An 18319-nucleotide genomic window follows, 5' to 3' on the forward strand; every position below is an offset into this window, starting at 1 on the left:
AGCTGCCTAAGCTTGAGTCAGTCCCTTGGTCCATCTAGCCCAGCACTGTTGATGGTCACTGGCAGTGACTCTCCAGGGTTTAATGCAGGACTTATTTTTCTAGCCCTTTCTGGAGAGGTTGGGGATTGAACCTGGGACCTTCTGCATGGAAAGCATTTGCTCTACCATTGAGCTACAGCTAAGCAATCTGATCTGCCCTTACTCCACTATTCTAAAACAGCCCCTTAAGAAACCCTAGCATTTATATTATGCCAGCTGCCCCATGCCTCCCTGGGTCTCTGCCTCCCTGGAAGCCCCCGCTCCCCACTCTGCTTACCAATATTCTTGTAGAAGATGGGCACAAAGACGTTGATGGCACGTTCCAGCCCCATAAGCATCAGGCAGAAGATCACCAGCCCCTGCAGCGGGCAATTCCCCTTTGGCCACATGTACTGTATAAGTAGGCGCAACTTCTGGCCGAAATCCCTCCAGGTGGAAGCGTGGTGTCTGGCATCTGGAAGCAGGGGCTAAGATACAGAAATGCAAGTGAGTGGGAGGAAGAGGAGGAGGAGGAGGTTTTCGGCAGGGGCCCTGAAAATATCTGAGAAGGCAACCGCCTCCCTGATACGGCATCTGTATAGAGATGACAGCTGGCATGTGGCAGAAGGAGCTGGCAGGCAATGGGAACCACGGGCACTTCTTGGCAAAGGGTATAGGGAGGGAGCATTGATGAAACATGGCTGGACAGGAAAGCAGAACCTTTAGAATTTCAGTATCACACAGATTCAGAGGCACTGGAAGTGTTTAAAACAACATGACTGCAAAGGATCAAAAGTGCAACAACTTTGCTGTTTTATGATAGCGCATACAGAGCCACATTTACAAGTCACGCTAGACCATGGCTTAGTGTGCCGTGCCTGAACAACAAACTGCAGTGAGCCTTGGGCTTGCACGCTCCTCTCTCCCTGCCAAGGAGGAGTGTGGAAGCTTCCACTTCTAATTAACCACAGTTTGTAGTGTTGTCTGAGCCTGGACAATGAATGTTGATGACTTATGAATCCTGGCTTGCTTGAGAGCAACAAACTAGGATCCTGGGCACAGACATCTTCCTGGTTTGTTTTATCTGGTCAAGGGTATCCCTTCCTGTTCTACCCACAACATGCTGTTCGTTCACAGTAAGCCAGGAGTCCTGGCTTAGCATTATGTGTGAATGAGGTCTCTGTCTCCATTACTGGAAGATAACGGAGACATTACTCTGTCTCCATTACCCAGAATTGTTGTTTTTAAATGGATACTGTTGTTTTTACACTGTTTTTTATGTTTTTTAAATTTTGTATACTTTTAATGTTTACCATTTTCAATTGTTGTAAACCGCCCAAGAGCTTCGGCTGTGGGGCGGTATATAAATGTAATAAAATAAAATAAATAAATAAATACTGGCCAAGGAGATACACAGGACACTTACTAGACAGGCATAATTATGATGCAGCCTTCCACAAGCTGATGCTTTCCAGAGTCTTTGGACTTCAACTCCATCAGCTTCCTTTTGTTTGTCCTGTATCATTCAGTTCTAATACATGACCATAAATCCCAGAGTTTTGCAAGAGAATAATTTATCTCTGTCCACTCTCTTCATGTCATTCATACTATTCCAAAACCTCCAATGTATCACCACTTCATCATCTTTACTCTGACCTACGTTGCCTCAGTCTCTTTATCTTTTTCAGTACCCCATTTTACTTACTCTGCTCTGTACCTTCTCAAACTCTACAAAGCTCTTTTTGAGTCGGAGTGACCGGAATTGTATGCAGCAGCAGCCTTCTCCAAGCTGGTGACCCTCCAGTAGTTCTGGACTACAACCCCAATCATCCCCAGCCAGCATGTCAATTGACTGTCATGCATGAGGTGATGGGGGTTATACTCCAACCCATCTGGATGGTGCCAGGTTGAGTAAGGCACAGCTAAACTGACAGTAATGGCATTAGGGTACTTGCTGTTATATTTTCAGCCCCTTTCCTAATAATTACTAACACTTGAGTTTACCCTTTTCACAGTGGCTGAGCTGACATTTTCAGTGGCCCAATTCAGAAGACACCTTAAACCACGGTTTTAACCATGTTGGTTAAGCCAGAAAGTCGGGCTGTGTTCAGAAGACACCTTAAACCACAGCTTTAACCATGGTGGTTAAGCCAGAAAGCCTTATTCACCTTGGTTAAAGCCATGATTTAAGATGTCTTCTGAACACGGCCTAGCTTTCTGGCTTAACCACCGTGGTTAAAACCGTGGTTTAAGGTGTCTTCTGAATGGGGTCATTGTGTTTTTCACTCCTTACTGGGTGGTAACAGCACATTTACACCCCATCATTACATATATGAAATTAGGATTATTTCTCCTTTCGACTTCAGGGTAACAGTAAAGCAAGCAATGCTACTGCGTCAGCATTAGTACTCCACAGATAAGAAGGGAGGTGTCAGCAATCAGGGGTAGGGTATAGCCAGTGCTATTTGTCTGCCATGATAGTGGGAGCATGCTAGACTGGGAATCTCTGGAAACTGTTTTCAATATTTATTTTTTAAGTAACTTCCTAGCCCTAGTGGCCTAGAAGATATGCTTAAAAGGCAATTACTACTGAAGTCTCAGAAGCCCAGAGGAGCGACTGAATACAATCTCCAATGGCTGGGAGCAGAACTTCTTTGCCTCACATAGTTCCTTGCCCCCTTTTAATGGCAAGAAAACCCCAAACAATTGATGCAAATTAATTTTTAAAACTGCAGAATTATACCAAACAAAAAATTATACAATTTATATAGATTGCAGAACTCATCTTCTCTTGGCTGCAGAAATGGGACTGATGGCCTGGGCATGGGACTGTAAATGTTTGAAATGAGTTTAGAGCAGTGGTCTTAAACTGGTGGGTCGTGACCCAAAAGTGGGGCATGAGGTCAGTCCAGATGGTTCATGGCAAAGCTGTTTCCACCATGTTGGGGAATTGTGAAACTTTGAAAGTGCATCCCGTGTTGCAGGTTGGGAGTCTGAGGTGGGTCAACAATGAAAGACCACTGGTTTAGATTACAGATATAGGAAAGATCCACAGTGCCACCTGCTGGTGAAGATTTACATCTGCCAGGTTCCCCCCCCCCCAATTCCTGACACAAACAAATCTCTAAAGATTTATTTATTTATTTAAAGCAGGAGATAAATATTAAGAACATATCGGCTATGCCTGAAAGCATTTGCAACATTCCCTTCATCACATGCCAGCATGAAAGGGGGCAACCTATCAAAACTGGTGTCCAGCTCATTAGCTAACTCCATGTGGTGCTAATTTTGTTTATAGTAAGATTTTCCACTGCCTAAAAATGATTGCCAAAATATGACAATACTAATGAAGCTGAGCACTTAACACAGCCCATTCCAAATCTTCAAACTGTTCCACAAATGTTATCTAAGGACCAAAACTAGGCATCCGTATTTTATTAAATACACACTTGGCTCTTTGCCTATAAAGTGGCATATGTATGTATCCCTACTTTTTATATAAAAAAAAGGACAAGGGAGAGGAAAAAGCTGCCTTACAATGAGACCATGGTTTCATCAAGCCCAGTATTGTCAACACTGACTGGCAGCGGCCCTCCAGGGTTTCAGGAAACTTTTCCAGCCCTACCTGGAGATGCCGGGGTTCGAACCTGGGACCTTCTGCATGCAAGCAGGTGCTCTGCCCCTGAAACCCTTCCTCCCTCAACCCCTCCCCACTGTGCTTTGCTACTTTAAGCTGTTTTCCCCCAGCTCTGCTCTAATGTTGGAAGTGAGGTAAGCGGGAGGTGGAATTGCTTAAAGCAGCCGAACACATTTGGATAAAGCCAAGGGAGTGAGCGGGTTTTGTTCCTCACCGTTGCTAGCTCATTTTGATATAAAAAGTAGTCACCACACCCGCTTTATGGGCAAACAGGAGCCTATTTGCCTATAAAGCAGGTGTGGTTGTCTAACACGGGGTTGTCTAATTTGGCCCTCCACTTTCCTTACAACACATCTACCCTTAACCCTTCCTTCACTAGGCCCAGCCTCTCAGCAGCCTGTGGTAAAGAACTGTTGATTAGTTAGCCAACAGCTTTGCCTCATGGCACATTTTATATCACTGAACCAGTCTTACCAGCTTGTTTGTTCAACCACACCTTCTGTGAACTTTCCCCTATGGCCTGCTACCTTCCCTGAATACATGTTTGAGTGCCGCTTCAGTAACTGAGGATAGTGTGCTTTTTACAGCGGCATAGATCTGAGAAACTCAGCAGGGCTGCTTTTCCCATCACTGGAGCTCCATGACCAGAAGAGCAGCCTCTGCTGAATTTCTTGGCACCATGCTGCTGCGAAAAGCTCAAGAGCCTTAAAACCAGGGTTGGGGAACCTGCGGCCCTTCAGGTTTTGTTGGACAACAACTCCCATCATCCCTGACCATTGGCCATAAGAATATAAGAAGAGCCATGCTGGATCAGACCAAGGGTCCATCTAGTCCAGCACTCTGTTCACAGTGGCCAACCAGCTGTTGACCGGGGACCCATAAGCAGGACATGGCGCAACGGCACCCTCCCACCCATGGTCCCCAGCAACAGGTGTATATAAGCTTACTGCCTCTGATGCTGGTTGAGGCTAGTGGGAGCGGAAGTCCAACCACATCTAATCTAAGAGGCCATGGCTTCCTTACTCCTGCTTTAAAGAAATGCGACTGGCTTATAACAAACCAGGCAGGCAATGGTCCATTTAGTCCAGCTCTGAAGGGCAGCACCTTTGCAAAGTTTCAGTCAGATGTCTTCCCCCCCAGATGTCACAAGAGTCTTTTAACTGGAGATGCCAGGAATTGAATGTAGAAACAATCTACATGCCAAGCATCGGCTCTAACATTCAAATCTGGGCTCTCATGTTGTCAGAAAAGGAGGTGACGACAAGATGGTGTTTCTAGTCCCAATCCTGTCTCATCTCTCCTCTGGACCTGCAGGCTCACATGACAGTCACCACAGGGATTCTGCCAAAAGATGGCCTCTACGTTGTGAGCTGCTACACTCCTGTGGCTCACAACGTGCAGCCTCAGCCAGGGGAACGGAGATTTAAACCATAATGATGGCAATCTACACATTAATAGCCTGGGAAAAGATCACTCCTGAGAGGCTGGTTTTAGAGACATCTCCGTGTCAACTGTAACATGTGCTCTGGCTCCAGGTTCTAACCCTGGTGAGGTTTCGTGCCCGTGATATCTTTAAAGTGGCAGCTATCACAAGGGGAGAAGCTGTAGCTACAAGCCCTGTTCTTGACAAAGAAGTACTCCTGGCTGCAATGAGCCTCACATATACTTGCCTCCTCCCAAACCCTGCAGCTGGTTCATGGGGTGGAAGTGGGGAGAAATAAGAGGGATGGAGAGAAAGAGGAAACACAGAAGGGGAACAGAAGCCCACCTGACTGTTCTCCACGTCGCGCTCATCCTCATTAATTAGCAGCATGTAAGGCTTTCGGGGCAGCCCTGGGGCCTTTATCCCCAAAGTGAAGAGGGTGAAGGTGCCGATGTAGCGGAGTAACCACAGGCTGAATTGGACCTGGGGGAATTCAGTTCATGTCAGTTTCATTATTCCAGCAGTTTCATTATTCCAGCATTATTCCCCCCTTCCTCTCCCCCTCCCCTACAAACGAGGGGAAGCTTCTTTCTCCAAGATCTTACTCCTAGGTTAAGTGAGCCCGATTAGGAGGAGGCTGATACTTGACTGGCCAAAAATAAAATGCAAGATGATTGACCAAAAACTGGTCAAATCATAGTCAGGTATTTAAAACACCGATTTATTTGAAGAGGGAGAATTATGCTAAAAATTACCCCACCCCACCCCAAATTACTTTCTTCTAAAAAACTCCATATCCAGTCCCTCATATCCAGTCCCTCCCAGGAGCTTTACAGAGCATTTGTTGGTGGTCCTGACCCCAAGGCACTTGTGTGATGACAGCTTGGCTGGATTTGCTTCCTGTTGCCTCCCGGACCTGTTCCTGTGCAGAGATGCTGCAGTTACAGCACATGGCCAGAAGGAGAAGCTAGGTCATGTGACTTAGCAAGAAGGGGTGAAGGTGGTGGAGGTTCACTGGAGTGACATGGCTAGCGGGCCTGCTTTTGAGTGAGGGATGTGTGTGTGCTGTAGACCCAAACTCCTGTTGGAATGGAAAGCAAGGGCCCTCATGCTTGCCACTTGCTAACATCATGGTGCAATCAAAAGTAGACTGCCACTTGCACAAGGACCCCTCCCCGCAATGCACACAATATTTGATCAAATAATCTGCTGTCAGCAAATCAGCATTTGAAGCTCCAGCAGCCCTTGTCCATGCAAGGACTGCCCATTCAGTACTAGATAAAATTAAAGTCCCTCATACTCATGGTGGCTAAGTGGCAGGTGTGGGCAATTGTGGCCTTCTTGATGTTTTGGCCTACAACTCCCATCAGCCTTAGCTAGCCGAATCTCTCTGGTTGGTTCACAAAACAAATCATAAAATACAATAACAGAAGAAAACATGATATAAAACCCTGATGTTTAAAACAGAATAAAACCAAAGTGAACCACCAGAGTAAATGCCAATTGTAGACCAAAATATCTGGAAGGCAACAATTTGTCTACCCCTGCTGTATGGACCGGCTCCAAATGGACAGTCCCGGACTCCCCCTATCTTACATGAACAGGCACCCAGTGGGAGGGTCAGGCCTGAAACTAGCCCCAAACATGTCGCTGCTTGAGGCAAAGGACAAGATGGTGTCTCGATTCCATGTACAAAAGCCAACTAGACCAGGCAATGATTCTTATCAGCTTAAGGGTGCAGGGCTGGTCATGTAACACATTAAGATCTATCCCGCGCCCCCTCAGCATCTACTGCCTGAGGCAGCCACATCACTCTGCCTAATGGCAGGGATGGCCCTAGTCTACACCAATAAGTGAAATGCAGGGCTTAGTAACTGTGGCTGTAGCAATACGTCTGCGGCAAACAGTCACAAGTGTCTGGTATAGAGTAGCCATTTTGTGCAGAGTGTGGGGGCCACAATAGCAGGGCTGAAAGCACTGGGCAATTAATTCAATGCAGATGAATTACCGGTGGAGTCACACCCTATCCCCTCCCGCCCCAATTTAAGCCCATTTGCCTGATCCTAATGCAGAGAGGCCTTGCTTTCTTTACTGCTTACTAGTGGGTAGATGTGAATAGAGCCCAATCACTTGACTGCAAGGTATCTTAACACAAACCCGTGGCATTGGATATGTTCTATCTCTTTCCATCCTATTGCGAGAGGGCAAGGATATTGGCTGCCAGTGCAAAGAAACGGAAAATCTCAACTTGTGGCTAGAAACCTCATTAGTGGGAATTTGTGCTGAGTCATTGGCAAAGCCCTGTGAAATTAGGCAAAACAGTCTGTTCCATATCTGTCCATGTGCGCGAGAGGGAGTGTGAGAGAGAGACCACACACCAAGTACTCAGAGAGTCTGTTGAACAACAGAATGACTCAGCAAAACAATGCTGCGATGGGAGGGGAAAGACAAGCAGCGGCTGGCACTTGCGTAACAGTGAAAACTAGCATGTGCTACCGGCATCAGCAAGTTTGCTTGGTTCCAAGCTTTTCTCCTTCTCTAAACGATTTTTTAAATAAAATTCCAGGCTACATACCCTCCTCCCTATCCTTAAACATAGAAAAAAAATTACTGTGCATTGGATATCCAAATATTGGATATTGTTAACTGAACTTTTGGTATGTCTTGTGCTTATTGAAATTTTGTACAAGTTTTACATGAACTGTAATTGAGCCACAATTGTTGTGCAATGTGTTATAATTATGGCTGTTGCATTTCTTTTTTGTTTTTTAAAAAATGCTTTGAGCACAATGCATTGTGGAAAATGCAATATACAAATAAATTGACTATGACTAAAAATGAAGACATTTGTCTCCTGTTTGGGGTGTCCACTGAGGCCAGGCAAGACAATAGATCTTCTGTGAAGTAGATGGGAAATCCATCTCTCTCCAACGGTAATATGGATACATTACTGGATTGGATCGCCCTCCACACTAAGACCGCCCATAAAATAGATGTCAGAGGCTGCATGTGTATAAGACTTGCATGAGAGGCATCAAACTAAGAGGAAAGGCTATCCTCATCACATCTCCATGCCAGGAAAAGCCTCACTTTTTAAGAAGGGATAGATCAATTGGCCACAAAAGAAAAGCTGAAAATCAACTATAAAAAGAGTGTTGGTTTTTGCCAAAAGATTCAAAATATACAAGTGGCAAATTGACAGATGCTCCATAGAACAGGTTAAATCTTTTAAATACTTAGGCTTATGGTTCACCTCAACCAGAAACTAGAATACCCATCTAGATAATGCAAAAAAATTGGCCACTAAGACGGCAAATTCCCTATTAAGATTTTACTGGGGCAAAGGTGGTAGACCAACTCTCCTAGCTCTCAAAACCTTTGAGTCCAAAGTTATAGCACAGATTTGCCATGGTGCTCAAATATGGGGGTCTATACAGAAAGTGTATCTTGAAACTCCACAAAATAAATACCTATGAGCTATCCTTGAGCTACCCAAGACAACAGAGTTCTCTATTCTCTGATTGGAAGCGGGCCTTTGTTCACTGAAGGCCAAAGTACATATTCTTACCCTCAGGTATTGGTTAAAACTGAAAAAGGGAATAGCGTCTATCTTAGTATTAATTGCTTTCAGGGAGATGTATGGACTCTCTGTGGATATTTTGAACTCCTCAAATTTTGAAATAGCATCTCAATATTTAAAATCTTATATACTAAAACAGGATTTCTGAGCTGATCGTGTCTCTGCCTGTCTGTCAAAATGTGCTCCTTGGTACACCAAATTACCCATTCAGACTCCCTACCCACAATATATACCTAGGGAGGTTGTGGGCTCTCCCACACTAGAGGCATTCAAGAGGCAGCTGGACAACCATCTGTCAAGGATGCTTTAGGGTGGATACCTGCATTGAGCAGGGGGTTGGACTCGATGGCCTTGTAGGCCCCCTTCCAACTCTGCTATTCTATGATTCTATTACAAATTTTGAATGGAGGAAAGCTTTTATAGCCTTACGATTTTAGTCCATGAGCTGTGCTATAATCTCTGGATGCTACCGTCAGATTCCCTATGAACAAAGAGCGTGCCCCTGCGGGGCCAACATGCCTGAAGACCTCCCTCATTATCTGCTTGTCTGCCCAGCTTATGAAGATTTAAGGACAGCCTTGTTTAGCGATTTAGACCTGCCATCAAGCAGATCTGATGGGTATTTGATCATTTTTTTATTGGGGGATAGATTGTCCCAGGTTTCTGAAAAGGTGGCCTGCTTTGCTTTCAGAGCAGCAATTCTAAGCAGGAAATTCTGTGACAAGTTGAACTGTCTTGATGAGTAACCCTTTACTGTTAGGTTTTATTATTGTGTTTTGTTTATTGTAATGGCTTTTGCTACACAAATAAATTATTTACTTACACTGCTTGCTCACTTTTAGCTGAAGCATTTGCGTACACAGTACATTGGATTCCTTAGTGTCAGAACTTTCAGTGTCAGAACTACCTGCACATCTTTTTGCTGCATACATCAGTCCCTATGCCGATAAGGACCTGGCGTGCAGAACCTCAGGCCTGGGGGCCAAATCCAGTCCTCTAGGTTTGCCCAGACGTCCTCTTTCGCCAACCATCCTTTGCTGTTTTCCCAGCTTTTGTGCTGTTTCCCCCCATTCTAGAAGGTTGAAGGGCCTGTCCTAAGGCTTAGTTACTGGCAGAAGAGCTGAAATTTGGATATTTTGAAGCTACCTTTTTTCCCTTTAGCCCTGCCCCCTTTTGCCTTTGGCCCCACTCATCACCATAGCATGCCTCCCAAGAGCTTCTTGGGCCCCTCAGGCTAAAAACATTCAACCCCCTTGATACGGACTATGGTTGGCATTAACTGTGCAGTCCACCTGGCCAACTTCCTGCTTTCAGTGCAGCGGCATCCCAAGTAGAAAGGGTGTCTGCCTTTGCCTGGGAAATTGTGCTATGCTCCTGCACCACAGCACCAGACAGGCCACATCCCCATGGCCTTCTCTCCAAACCCCTCCATGACCTACCTTCTGGTCGGTGTCTTGTAACTCCCACCACCAGAGTGGGCTGCTCCAAGAGATTAAGGCCAGGTTCTCTGCAGCAAAAGCCAGAGCCCAGTAGAGGAGAAGGATTGCGCCGTGGCCTCGGATCCGGTCCTGCGCCATCACTCTGGTGCGCTCCAAGTGCAGCAGCCCAACTGAGCCGGCCCAGCCCACGGCAGAGAGGCAAGCGTACAGCACCATATACCCATAGAGCTGCTGCATGCCCAATGCTTGCCACAAGAAGGCGACAAAGGGCAGCAGTGCAAGGAGCAGAGAGAGGAGAACTTGGACGTGGTACAGGCGGGAGCGTGGGATATACTTTGGCTCCATGGTACGGCTGAAGCGGGCATAACAAGCGTACTGCAGGGCACCCAATAGGAGGCAGACACTGAACAGCACTGCGGGCACCAGTGTGAAGTAGAAACAGGGATAGAGGCCCTGCTGGGCCCATGCTTGTGCCAGGGACTCATTTCCCTCACAGTAACTCTGTATCGCCACCATCCTGCCGGCTGAGGAACTGCAAAAACACCAATGAAAAAAAACGAAGGAAGAAATTAAGATGCCTGCTTGGGCAAACACACAGGCATATGTTCTAGTTCAAAGGTGAACGTCACACACTGGCATACAGGCCTCTGCAGGCATGAGTACATTCACTAATCTGGTACAACTTCTTTTTGATTCCTCCTGCCCAGTATCCTCCACAACCACCAAAAGAGGCAGAACAGGATGTTTCGCAGGAAAATCCAGAAGAAACTATAAGGCACCAGGGGAGGGGGGGAATCACACGTTGTTCACCCCACCTCCTGGCTAAATGAAATGCTCAGTAGAGGGCATCAAGAAGGCATCTTTGGATCATTCCGTTCTATAGATGTTGAGGCTCTGTTAATGAAACTGATTAAAAAAAAAAATTCTATATGTGCTTCTGATAGTGTGATCCCAGAGCAAAGAGTTCCACAAATTAATGGAGAGCAGTTCTACAGACACTTACCTAGAAGTAGATCCCATTGTACTTGAGTTTTATTCTATGGCTATATGTTGTAGAGTTTATGTCATCATTTATTGTCATGTTCTTGCACTTTACAGGTTTAACCACTATTTTGTGAATGGCCCAGAGACCTTTATAATAAATTAACAAACAAACTTGGTGGTGCTTACTTCTGAGTAGACATGCACTGGTTTGTGCTGTGTGACTTTGTATCGTGTCCTCACACACCACCACCTTTTCGCATCTCATTGGTTTCTCCTAGACTTTCCCAACGAGGACGCTACTATTTTAGCCTTCTCCAACTTGGTGGCCTCCAGGGGCTGATGGGAGTTGAAGTCATTATTTTTTTTAAGCCTTTGCTCACATGGCAGCACATGGCTGATATTTTTGATGCCTTCCTCCACGTCTCCACATTGTTTTGCTCTGTCCTTTCTGACACATGATATTAAAATAGTAAACCATCACATCGGGTTGTTATGACTACCCTTTGCACACGCAAGACGAGAGGGCCTTCGAAATCCTTCCCCTGTCCATCCTCACAACTGCCCTTTGAAGTCAGCTGTTAGGTAGCGGTCCCCCTTATCCAAGTGGTGTGGGAAGAACTTCCACAGCAGGGAAGGCAGTGACTTGCTCAAGGGCACTCCAGCGACCCCAAGACTGAAAGCCCAAGGCCAGTGCCTCCACCACTGGCCACATGGGCTGCGGTGTCAGCACCAGCAACACCCACGCTCTCCAAACGCTGCTTTCTTTCTTTCACTAAGAATAGCTACTTAGGCGGGGTTGAAAAGAAATGTATGGCTCCCTACATTTAGGCTCTCTCCCCTATACACCGAGAGCAGGCCCGAGGGCCGGTACGGCGTGAGCGTGGGGCAATTCGGATTTACAGGGAGAAAAGAAACCAACCAAGGAAGGGGATCCGCGATCAACCCTATACATGCAGAGGCTGCCTCCCAGGCGCGGTGCCGCGGAAGGGGTGTGTGCTGGATGCGGGAGGTGGGAATTTGGGGGCGCCTCCCCCTGCCCGTCCTGCCAGCCAGCAAGGTGGCCCAGATGCCTCTCTGCTCTCCGTCCTGCTCATCACTCCCCTCCACGGGGACTGTCACCGGCCGGCCCGACCGCCCCTTCCAAGACCCATGCACGTCTAACGTCACTTGCCTCTTGCTCCGGTCCCGACCAGCCAAGCTTTAGCTGCGCTGCCGTTGCTACTGCGCGTCCTGACCCAGTCTCTCTCCGCAGCGCCCCCGGAGCCGCGGCAGGCCCTGCTGGTTTCCCCGGGGCCCTAGCGCCAGCCAGACGCAAGGTGGATGGGCTCTTCCTGGGTCCTAGTTGCCACCTTTTCAGATGTGATGAAGCTCTAAGTCAAGCCTCTTTTATTTTGTTTTATATATACACTATGCTGCTTCCGGCGCCTCTTGAAAACAACTCTTTTCAAGGAAGCATTTCTCAGTTGACCAGCCACTGTTTTGTATTGGTTCTTCCTTTTAAATTGATCAATTTTAATTTGCTGTTTTAATCTTTTTTTTCTTTTTAATCTTACTATTTTAGTTCTATGTTCACTACTCTGGAATCTGTTTTAGATACGGAGCAGTATATAAATATTATAAATACAATATTTCTGTCCCCTTTTCAATCCAAAACGAAGGCGCTAAGCAGCTTACAAGGTTAAATATGAGAGCAGATCCTGCCCTCAGCTATAATAATAGTACAACCTTTGCATCAGTCTAAAAATATAATTTAAAGAAAGAAAACCAAGTATACTTTGAAGAAGCCAGTGACTAGAATGAGTCAGCCCCAACATGTATATTTAGAAAACAGTCCCGCTGATTTATTTCCAATGAAACCGGCATAGAAGCGAAGCCTTAAACCTGGGTTACAATCCTTCAGCAGCCACGGGTGCTTGTGACCTTCAGCCAGCCACACACATACACTACTTAAACTATCTCACAAGATTGTTGAAAGGATAAAATGGGATAATCTCCTGCAGGCTATGCTGAGCTCCTTGGAGAAAGAGTGGAATACATATGTGATCAATAATCAGCTCTGAGGTTCATGAGATCTCAACTCTCGAATAAGAATACGAAGTGGAACAGGGAGTACTTCGAACCATTATGAACAGGCTGTCCCCTGCCTCTCACTTCCAATGGATGCCCCACAACCCATCCTTAGGCATCTCAAGAGTTTACAGGCTTGTACCTCTTTAGAAGCAGATGCAGCCTTAACCTTTTGAAGAGTAAAAAAATCAGTATTCTACAGGTGTGTGCGCGTTTTAAATAAAATTCCTATTATCTTAAATTAAAATGGACATGTTTCATAATTCCACTGAGCACAGATATAAAATGCTGATATAGTTTGGATGTCTTCCAAGATACTTTGCTTCATTTGTAGAACATTTCTCAGATTGCCACTGTGTATAGTACAGTGAAACTATTCAAGGCAAAAACACTTAGATAGCTGTTGATAGAGGAAGCTTGATGAATTCAGAAGGCAACATGAAAGTACTGAGACTTGGCTCCTCAGTAATGGTCTAGATTAGGGGTAGGCCACCTTTTTGACCTGTGGACATATTTGGCTATTTGAGAAACTGTTGTGGCAGCACTACAGATAGCTGCTGTGGGAGGTGTAGCTAGTCACAAAGAACTAGTAACCTGCCCAAACAACTCCGTACAAGGCAGAGGTGAGGGCTGAGTCACAACACAATGAACAACTCCTTTGAACCCAGTTTTCAGCACCAGCAGGAACCTATTTCACACCTTTCTCTCTCTCTTTTCATTCTCTGCCAGCCAACGAACTAATCATCTCTTTTTCTCTCGTTCTGGATCACCATCCATAGCTGCTCTTTCTCTCTCCCTGCCTCTCACACTCATTCACACCCATCCCCCCTGGTTTGTCTTCATTTCCTAAAAATATCTCTGAGCCCCATCTTGTAGCCCAGAGGCATTCATGGGAAATGAAGATAGAGGGACCTCGGCACATGCCAAGAAAGGTGTCCAGTGGGGAAACATTGCCTACCCCTGGGTCTAGGTTATCAAAGCCAAAGAAGTTGTGGACTTTAATCCTTACTGCACAACTTCCAAAAACAAAGCCCAAGCCATATAGCGGTCACCTCAGGAGATCCCTTTTTTCCACGCACCATAGAAATTCCCATCTTCACCCTAGCATGGGAGACCTGGTCTACATATTCCTGCCCCAGCATCCTAGAATTAGAAGCCAGAGCAGAAAAACGGAAAGAATTACGACAAAAGTCATAACTACTACTATGGACAACTAATCAGTGCATCCCTTTCCCTGTGTAGGAAGGTCTGACTGTGGCCTGACTGTGACTTGCCTCAAAAAAGGCAGTCTAATCCTTCAGATTAAGGATGGAACTGGGGATCAGGGAAGATGTCCAGGTCAAAAGCATCCCCACAGATCTTATATATTTAGCACAGATGCCCTCTCACTCTTTCCCCCTATACTATCTAAAGTTGTGATTAAAAACAAAACTAAAATGCCAACCACTATACATTAAAAAACCCCAATAATATTCTATATACAAAACCCATCCCCAAGTGACAACACATGTAGCCAACACATGTCCTCAAGTAGCCAAATAAATCCCAAAGCTCCTTTTATTACCAGAAGAGAGTCACCAGCTTCTCATAATTCAGATAACTGGAATGTGTTCCAAATAGCCCATATAAGGATATATACCAACATCTAATAGTGAACTTGGGGACTACATCTGCCCAGCAATGCCACAAGCAGACTATCCTGGGACTCAGCTAGATTCATCCTGCTGATAGCAGGTCTATGAGACAATGAAGGACAATCCCACAGAAGTGGCTGGAGCCATCAAAGAATGGAACACCCTTCTTTATTCAGTAGTTACAGCACTGTACAGGATGCCGGACATAAGTTCTTCTTTACAAACCACTTGCAGTGCTCCACATATTCACAGCTCAGCCTTTCTAGTGCCACTAATAAAACAGGAGGCAGAAGGTAGCTGTACCATGCACATGGAGATGGGGCAAAGACAAGCGTCATACATGGCTGACAGTACTCCCACCCCTACCCTCACCCATGTACTTGGCTAAAAATGCTCCCTTTATTCACTGCAAATATTTCCACTAGCATGGACCAGGGTCATTTCTGCCAAGATGGATGCTTTGGCAGCAATGCCTAGCCAGCACAGTCCAAAGCTGTGGTCTATGAAGCTCTCCTCCTTCCTAAGGTCCAGGGCAGTACGTGACTAAAGGAGGGATGACAGCAAATTTGTATTGTACCACCAGTTGCTTTAAATTCCTTTAAAACAACCGTCCTCAATCCAGCGCCCTCTAGATGTGTAGGACCACAATCCCCCAGCCATCGTAACAATTGTAGTGCAACACATCTAGAGGGTGCTAGGCTGGGGAGGGCTGCCTTAAAATACACGGGTAAGAGCGATCCTAGCCCCACCCATACTTCTAAGACAGCCTTCTCATACCTGGTGCTCTCCCAAATGGGCTATGCTGGCTGAAGATAATGGAAGTCATAGCCCAGATGTAGAAGGCTGTTCTGAACTCTTGACAGAAAACAACTTGGAATTGCTGCTTACCAAGCTCCATTTCAGTACCTACTCCTGACATCTCCAACCTGATGCCTTCGCCAAATGTTTTGGGCTTCAACTCCCAGCAAGCACAGCCAATGATCAGGCATGCCAGGAGTTGTAGTCCAATACATCTGGAGGGCACCACACGGTAAAGTTACAGGAGGGCAGGGCAATGCTTCTGCAGGTATAATTTCCTGTCAGTCTGTGGTGAGCCACCAGTTGAAATCAATCCCTCTGTGTGCTAAGAGGAAATAACCTCTTTATTCCTTGAACAGGAAAGGCAAGAAAATAGAAGCCAGGAGTCCCGACTCCTAAAATTTGTTAATGATGCTCGTAGGGCCAGCTCATAGTATGGGATCTTCACACAGCCCAGCTTGTGCCGACAGGTAGTAACGATGCATGTTTAATCTGTGACACCAAACTTTTTCCCACAAAAGACAGTGGCTTTGGCAAGCAGCTGTTGGAGTTTGCAGCAGCCATCATTAAAAAAATGCTCCAAGTTTGGCCCCAGAGAGATAAGGAAAGAGTTAAATTACAGGGTTGACCAAGGTATATGGGAACCTGTGGCTCAACATTCACCCATGCAAGGATTGTTATTATTATTATTATTATTATTTATTTATATAGCACCATCAATGTACATGGTGCTGTACAGAGTAAAGCAGTAAATAGCAAGACTCTGCCGCATAGGCTTACAATCTAATAAAATCATAGTAAAACAATAAGGAGGGGAAGAGAATGCCAACAGGTACAGGGAAGGGTAAGCAGGCACAGGGTAGGGAAAAACTAACAGTAGAAAGTAACAGTAGAAGTCTGCACAACATCAAGTTTTAAAAGCTTTAGGAAAAAGAAAAGTTTTTAGTTGAGCTTTAAAAGCTGTGGTTGAACTTGTAGTTCTCAAATGTTCTGGAAGAGCGTTCCAGGCGTAAGGGGCAGCAGACGAAAATGGACGAAGCCGAGCAAGGGAAGTAGAGGCCCTTGGGCAGGCGAGAAACATGGCATCAGAGGAGCGAAGAGCACGAGCGGGGCAATAGTGTGAGATGAGAGAGGAGAGATAGGAAGGAGCTAGACCGTGAAAAGCTTTGAAGGTTAACAGGAGAAGTTTATATTGGATTCTGAAGTGAATTGGAAGCCAATGAAGAGATTTCAGAAGCGGAGTAACATGGTCGGAGCGGCGTGCTAAGAAGATGATCTTTGCGGCAGAGTGGTGAACAGAAACCAACGGGCTGATGTGAGAAGAAGGAAGGCCAGAGAGAAGAAGGTTGCAGTAGTCCAACCGTGAAATAACCAGTGCATGAACAAGCGTCTTGGCAGAAGAGACAGACAAAAATGATCGAATCCTGGCAATATTATACAGGAAAAATCGACAAGATTTAGCTACTGCCTCAATATGAGGAATAAAGGAGAGCGAGGAGTCGAAGATAAAGCCAAGGCTACGAGCTTCCTTGACCGGAGTAAGCGTAACATCATTGACAGTAAGAGAGAATGAGAGATGAGGAGAAGGTTTAGGAGGAAAAACAAGCAATTCAGTCTTTGCCATGTTAAGCTTCAAGCGACGATGAAGCAGCCAAGCTGAGATATCTGAAAGACATGCCGAGATACGATCGTGAACATCAGGAGAAAGTTCCGGAGATGACAGATATAGTTGTGTATCATCGGCGTACAGATGATATTGGAGACCATGAGATTGAATAAGCTTGCCCAAGGGCAACATGTATAAGGAAAACAACAACGGGCCAAGCACCGAGCCTTGCGGAACCCCTACTGAAAGGGGAAAGGAGGAAGACGAGCTGCCATTAGTCAACACGCTGAAAGAGCGACCCGCTAGATAGGAGGCAAACCAGTTATAGACAGAGCCACAAAATCCAAGGTCATGAAGGGAATCTAAGAGAAGATCATGATCAACCGTGTCAAAGGCTGCAGTTAGATCAAGGAGAATAAGAACGGAATAATGGCCTTTAGACTTGGCAGTAAGGAGATCATTGGTGATCTTAGTAAGGGCTGTTTCGGTGGAATGCAGAGGACGGAATCCAGATTGAAATGGATCCAAAGCAGAGTTACTAGAAAGAAAGTCAAGACAGCGAGAGTAGACCGCACGCTCCAGGATCTTTGAAACAAACGGCAACAAAGAGACAGGTCGGTAGTTAGACAGAGATAGCCTATCAAGAGTAGGTTTCTTGAGAATGGGAGAGACTGTAGCATGTTTAAAAGCAGAAGGAAATGAACCAGAGGACAGAGAAAGATTAATAATATGTAGCAAGGAAGGGAGGATAGCAGGAATAAGATTAATAAAGACGCGAGAAGGAATCGGATCACGAGAACAAGTGGAAGGCTTCGAAGAGCGCAGTATTGTAGACAGTTCATCCGCAGAGACCGAAGGAAACGCAGAGAAATTTGCAGGAGGAGCTGACAGATGAGGAACAGGAACTGGAAGAGGAGCAGAGCTGGCCAGATCAGAGCGGATAGTTTGGATTTTAGCATTGAAAAAAGAGGCAAAGTTGTTAGCAGACAGAGAGGCGGGGAGAGATGGCGGATTAGGCTTCAGAAGAGAATTGAAGGACGCAAAGAGCCGCTGAGGATGCCTAGCATTTGACTGGATCAGCGTTGAGTAGTACTGCTGTTTGGCCAGTGAGATGGCAGAAGAGAAAGAGGAAA

General features: G+C 45.8%; 1 protein-coding gene across 1 annotated transcript in view; it reads right to left on the reverse strand.

Annotated features, from left to right (window-relative positions):
• ABCB6 (ATP binding cassette subfamily B member 6 (LAN blood group)) overlaps positions 1-12342 on the reverse strand; it is a 42050-nt gene extending 29708 nt beyond the window's left edge. The window contains exons 1-4 of the mRNA XM_063116782.1: positions 12253-12342; positions 10098-10629; positions 5424-5561; positions 317-506 (exon numbers count right to left, since the gene is read on the reverse strand). Of these exons, the coding sequence (XP_062972852.1) occupies positions 317-506; positions 5424-5561; positions 10098-10613 (844 nt within the window). The 5' untranslated portion in view covers positions 10614-10629; positions 12253-12342. The remainder of the gene's footprint in view (positions 1-316; positions 507-5423; positions 5562-10097; positions 10630-12252) is intronic.
• Between the last annotated feature and the right edge of the window lie 5977 nt (positions 12343-18319).

This window comes from Elgaria multicarinata, chromosome 2, assembly GCF_023053635.1.
Source record: "Elgaria multicarinata webbii isolate HBS135686 ecotype San Diego chromosome 2, rElgMul1.1.pri, whole genome shotgun sequence".
NCBI lineage: Eukaryota > Metazoa > Chordata > Lepidosauria > Squamata > Anguidae > Elgaria > Elgaria multicarinata.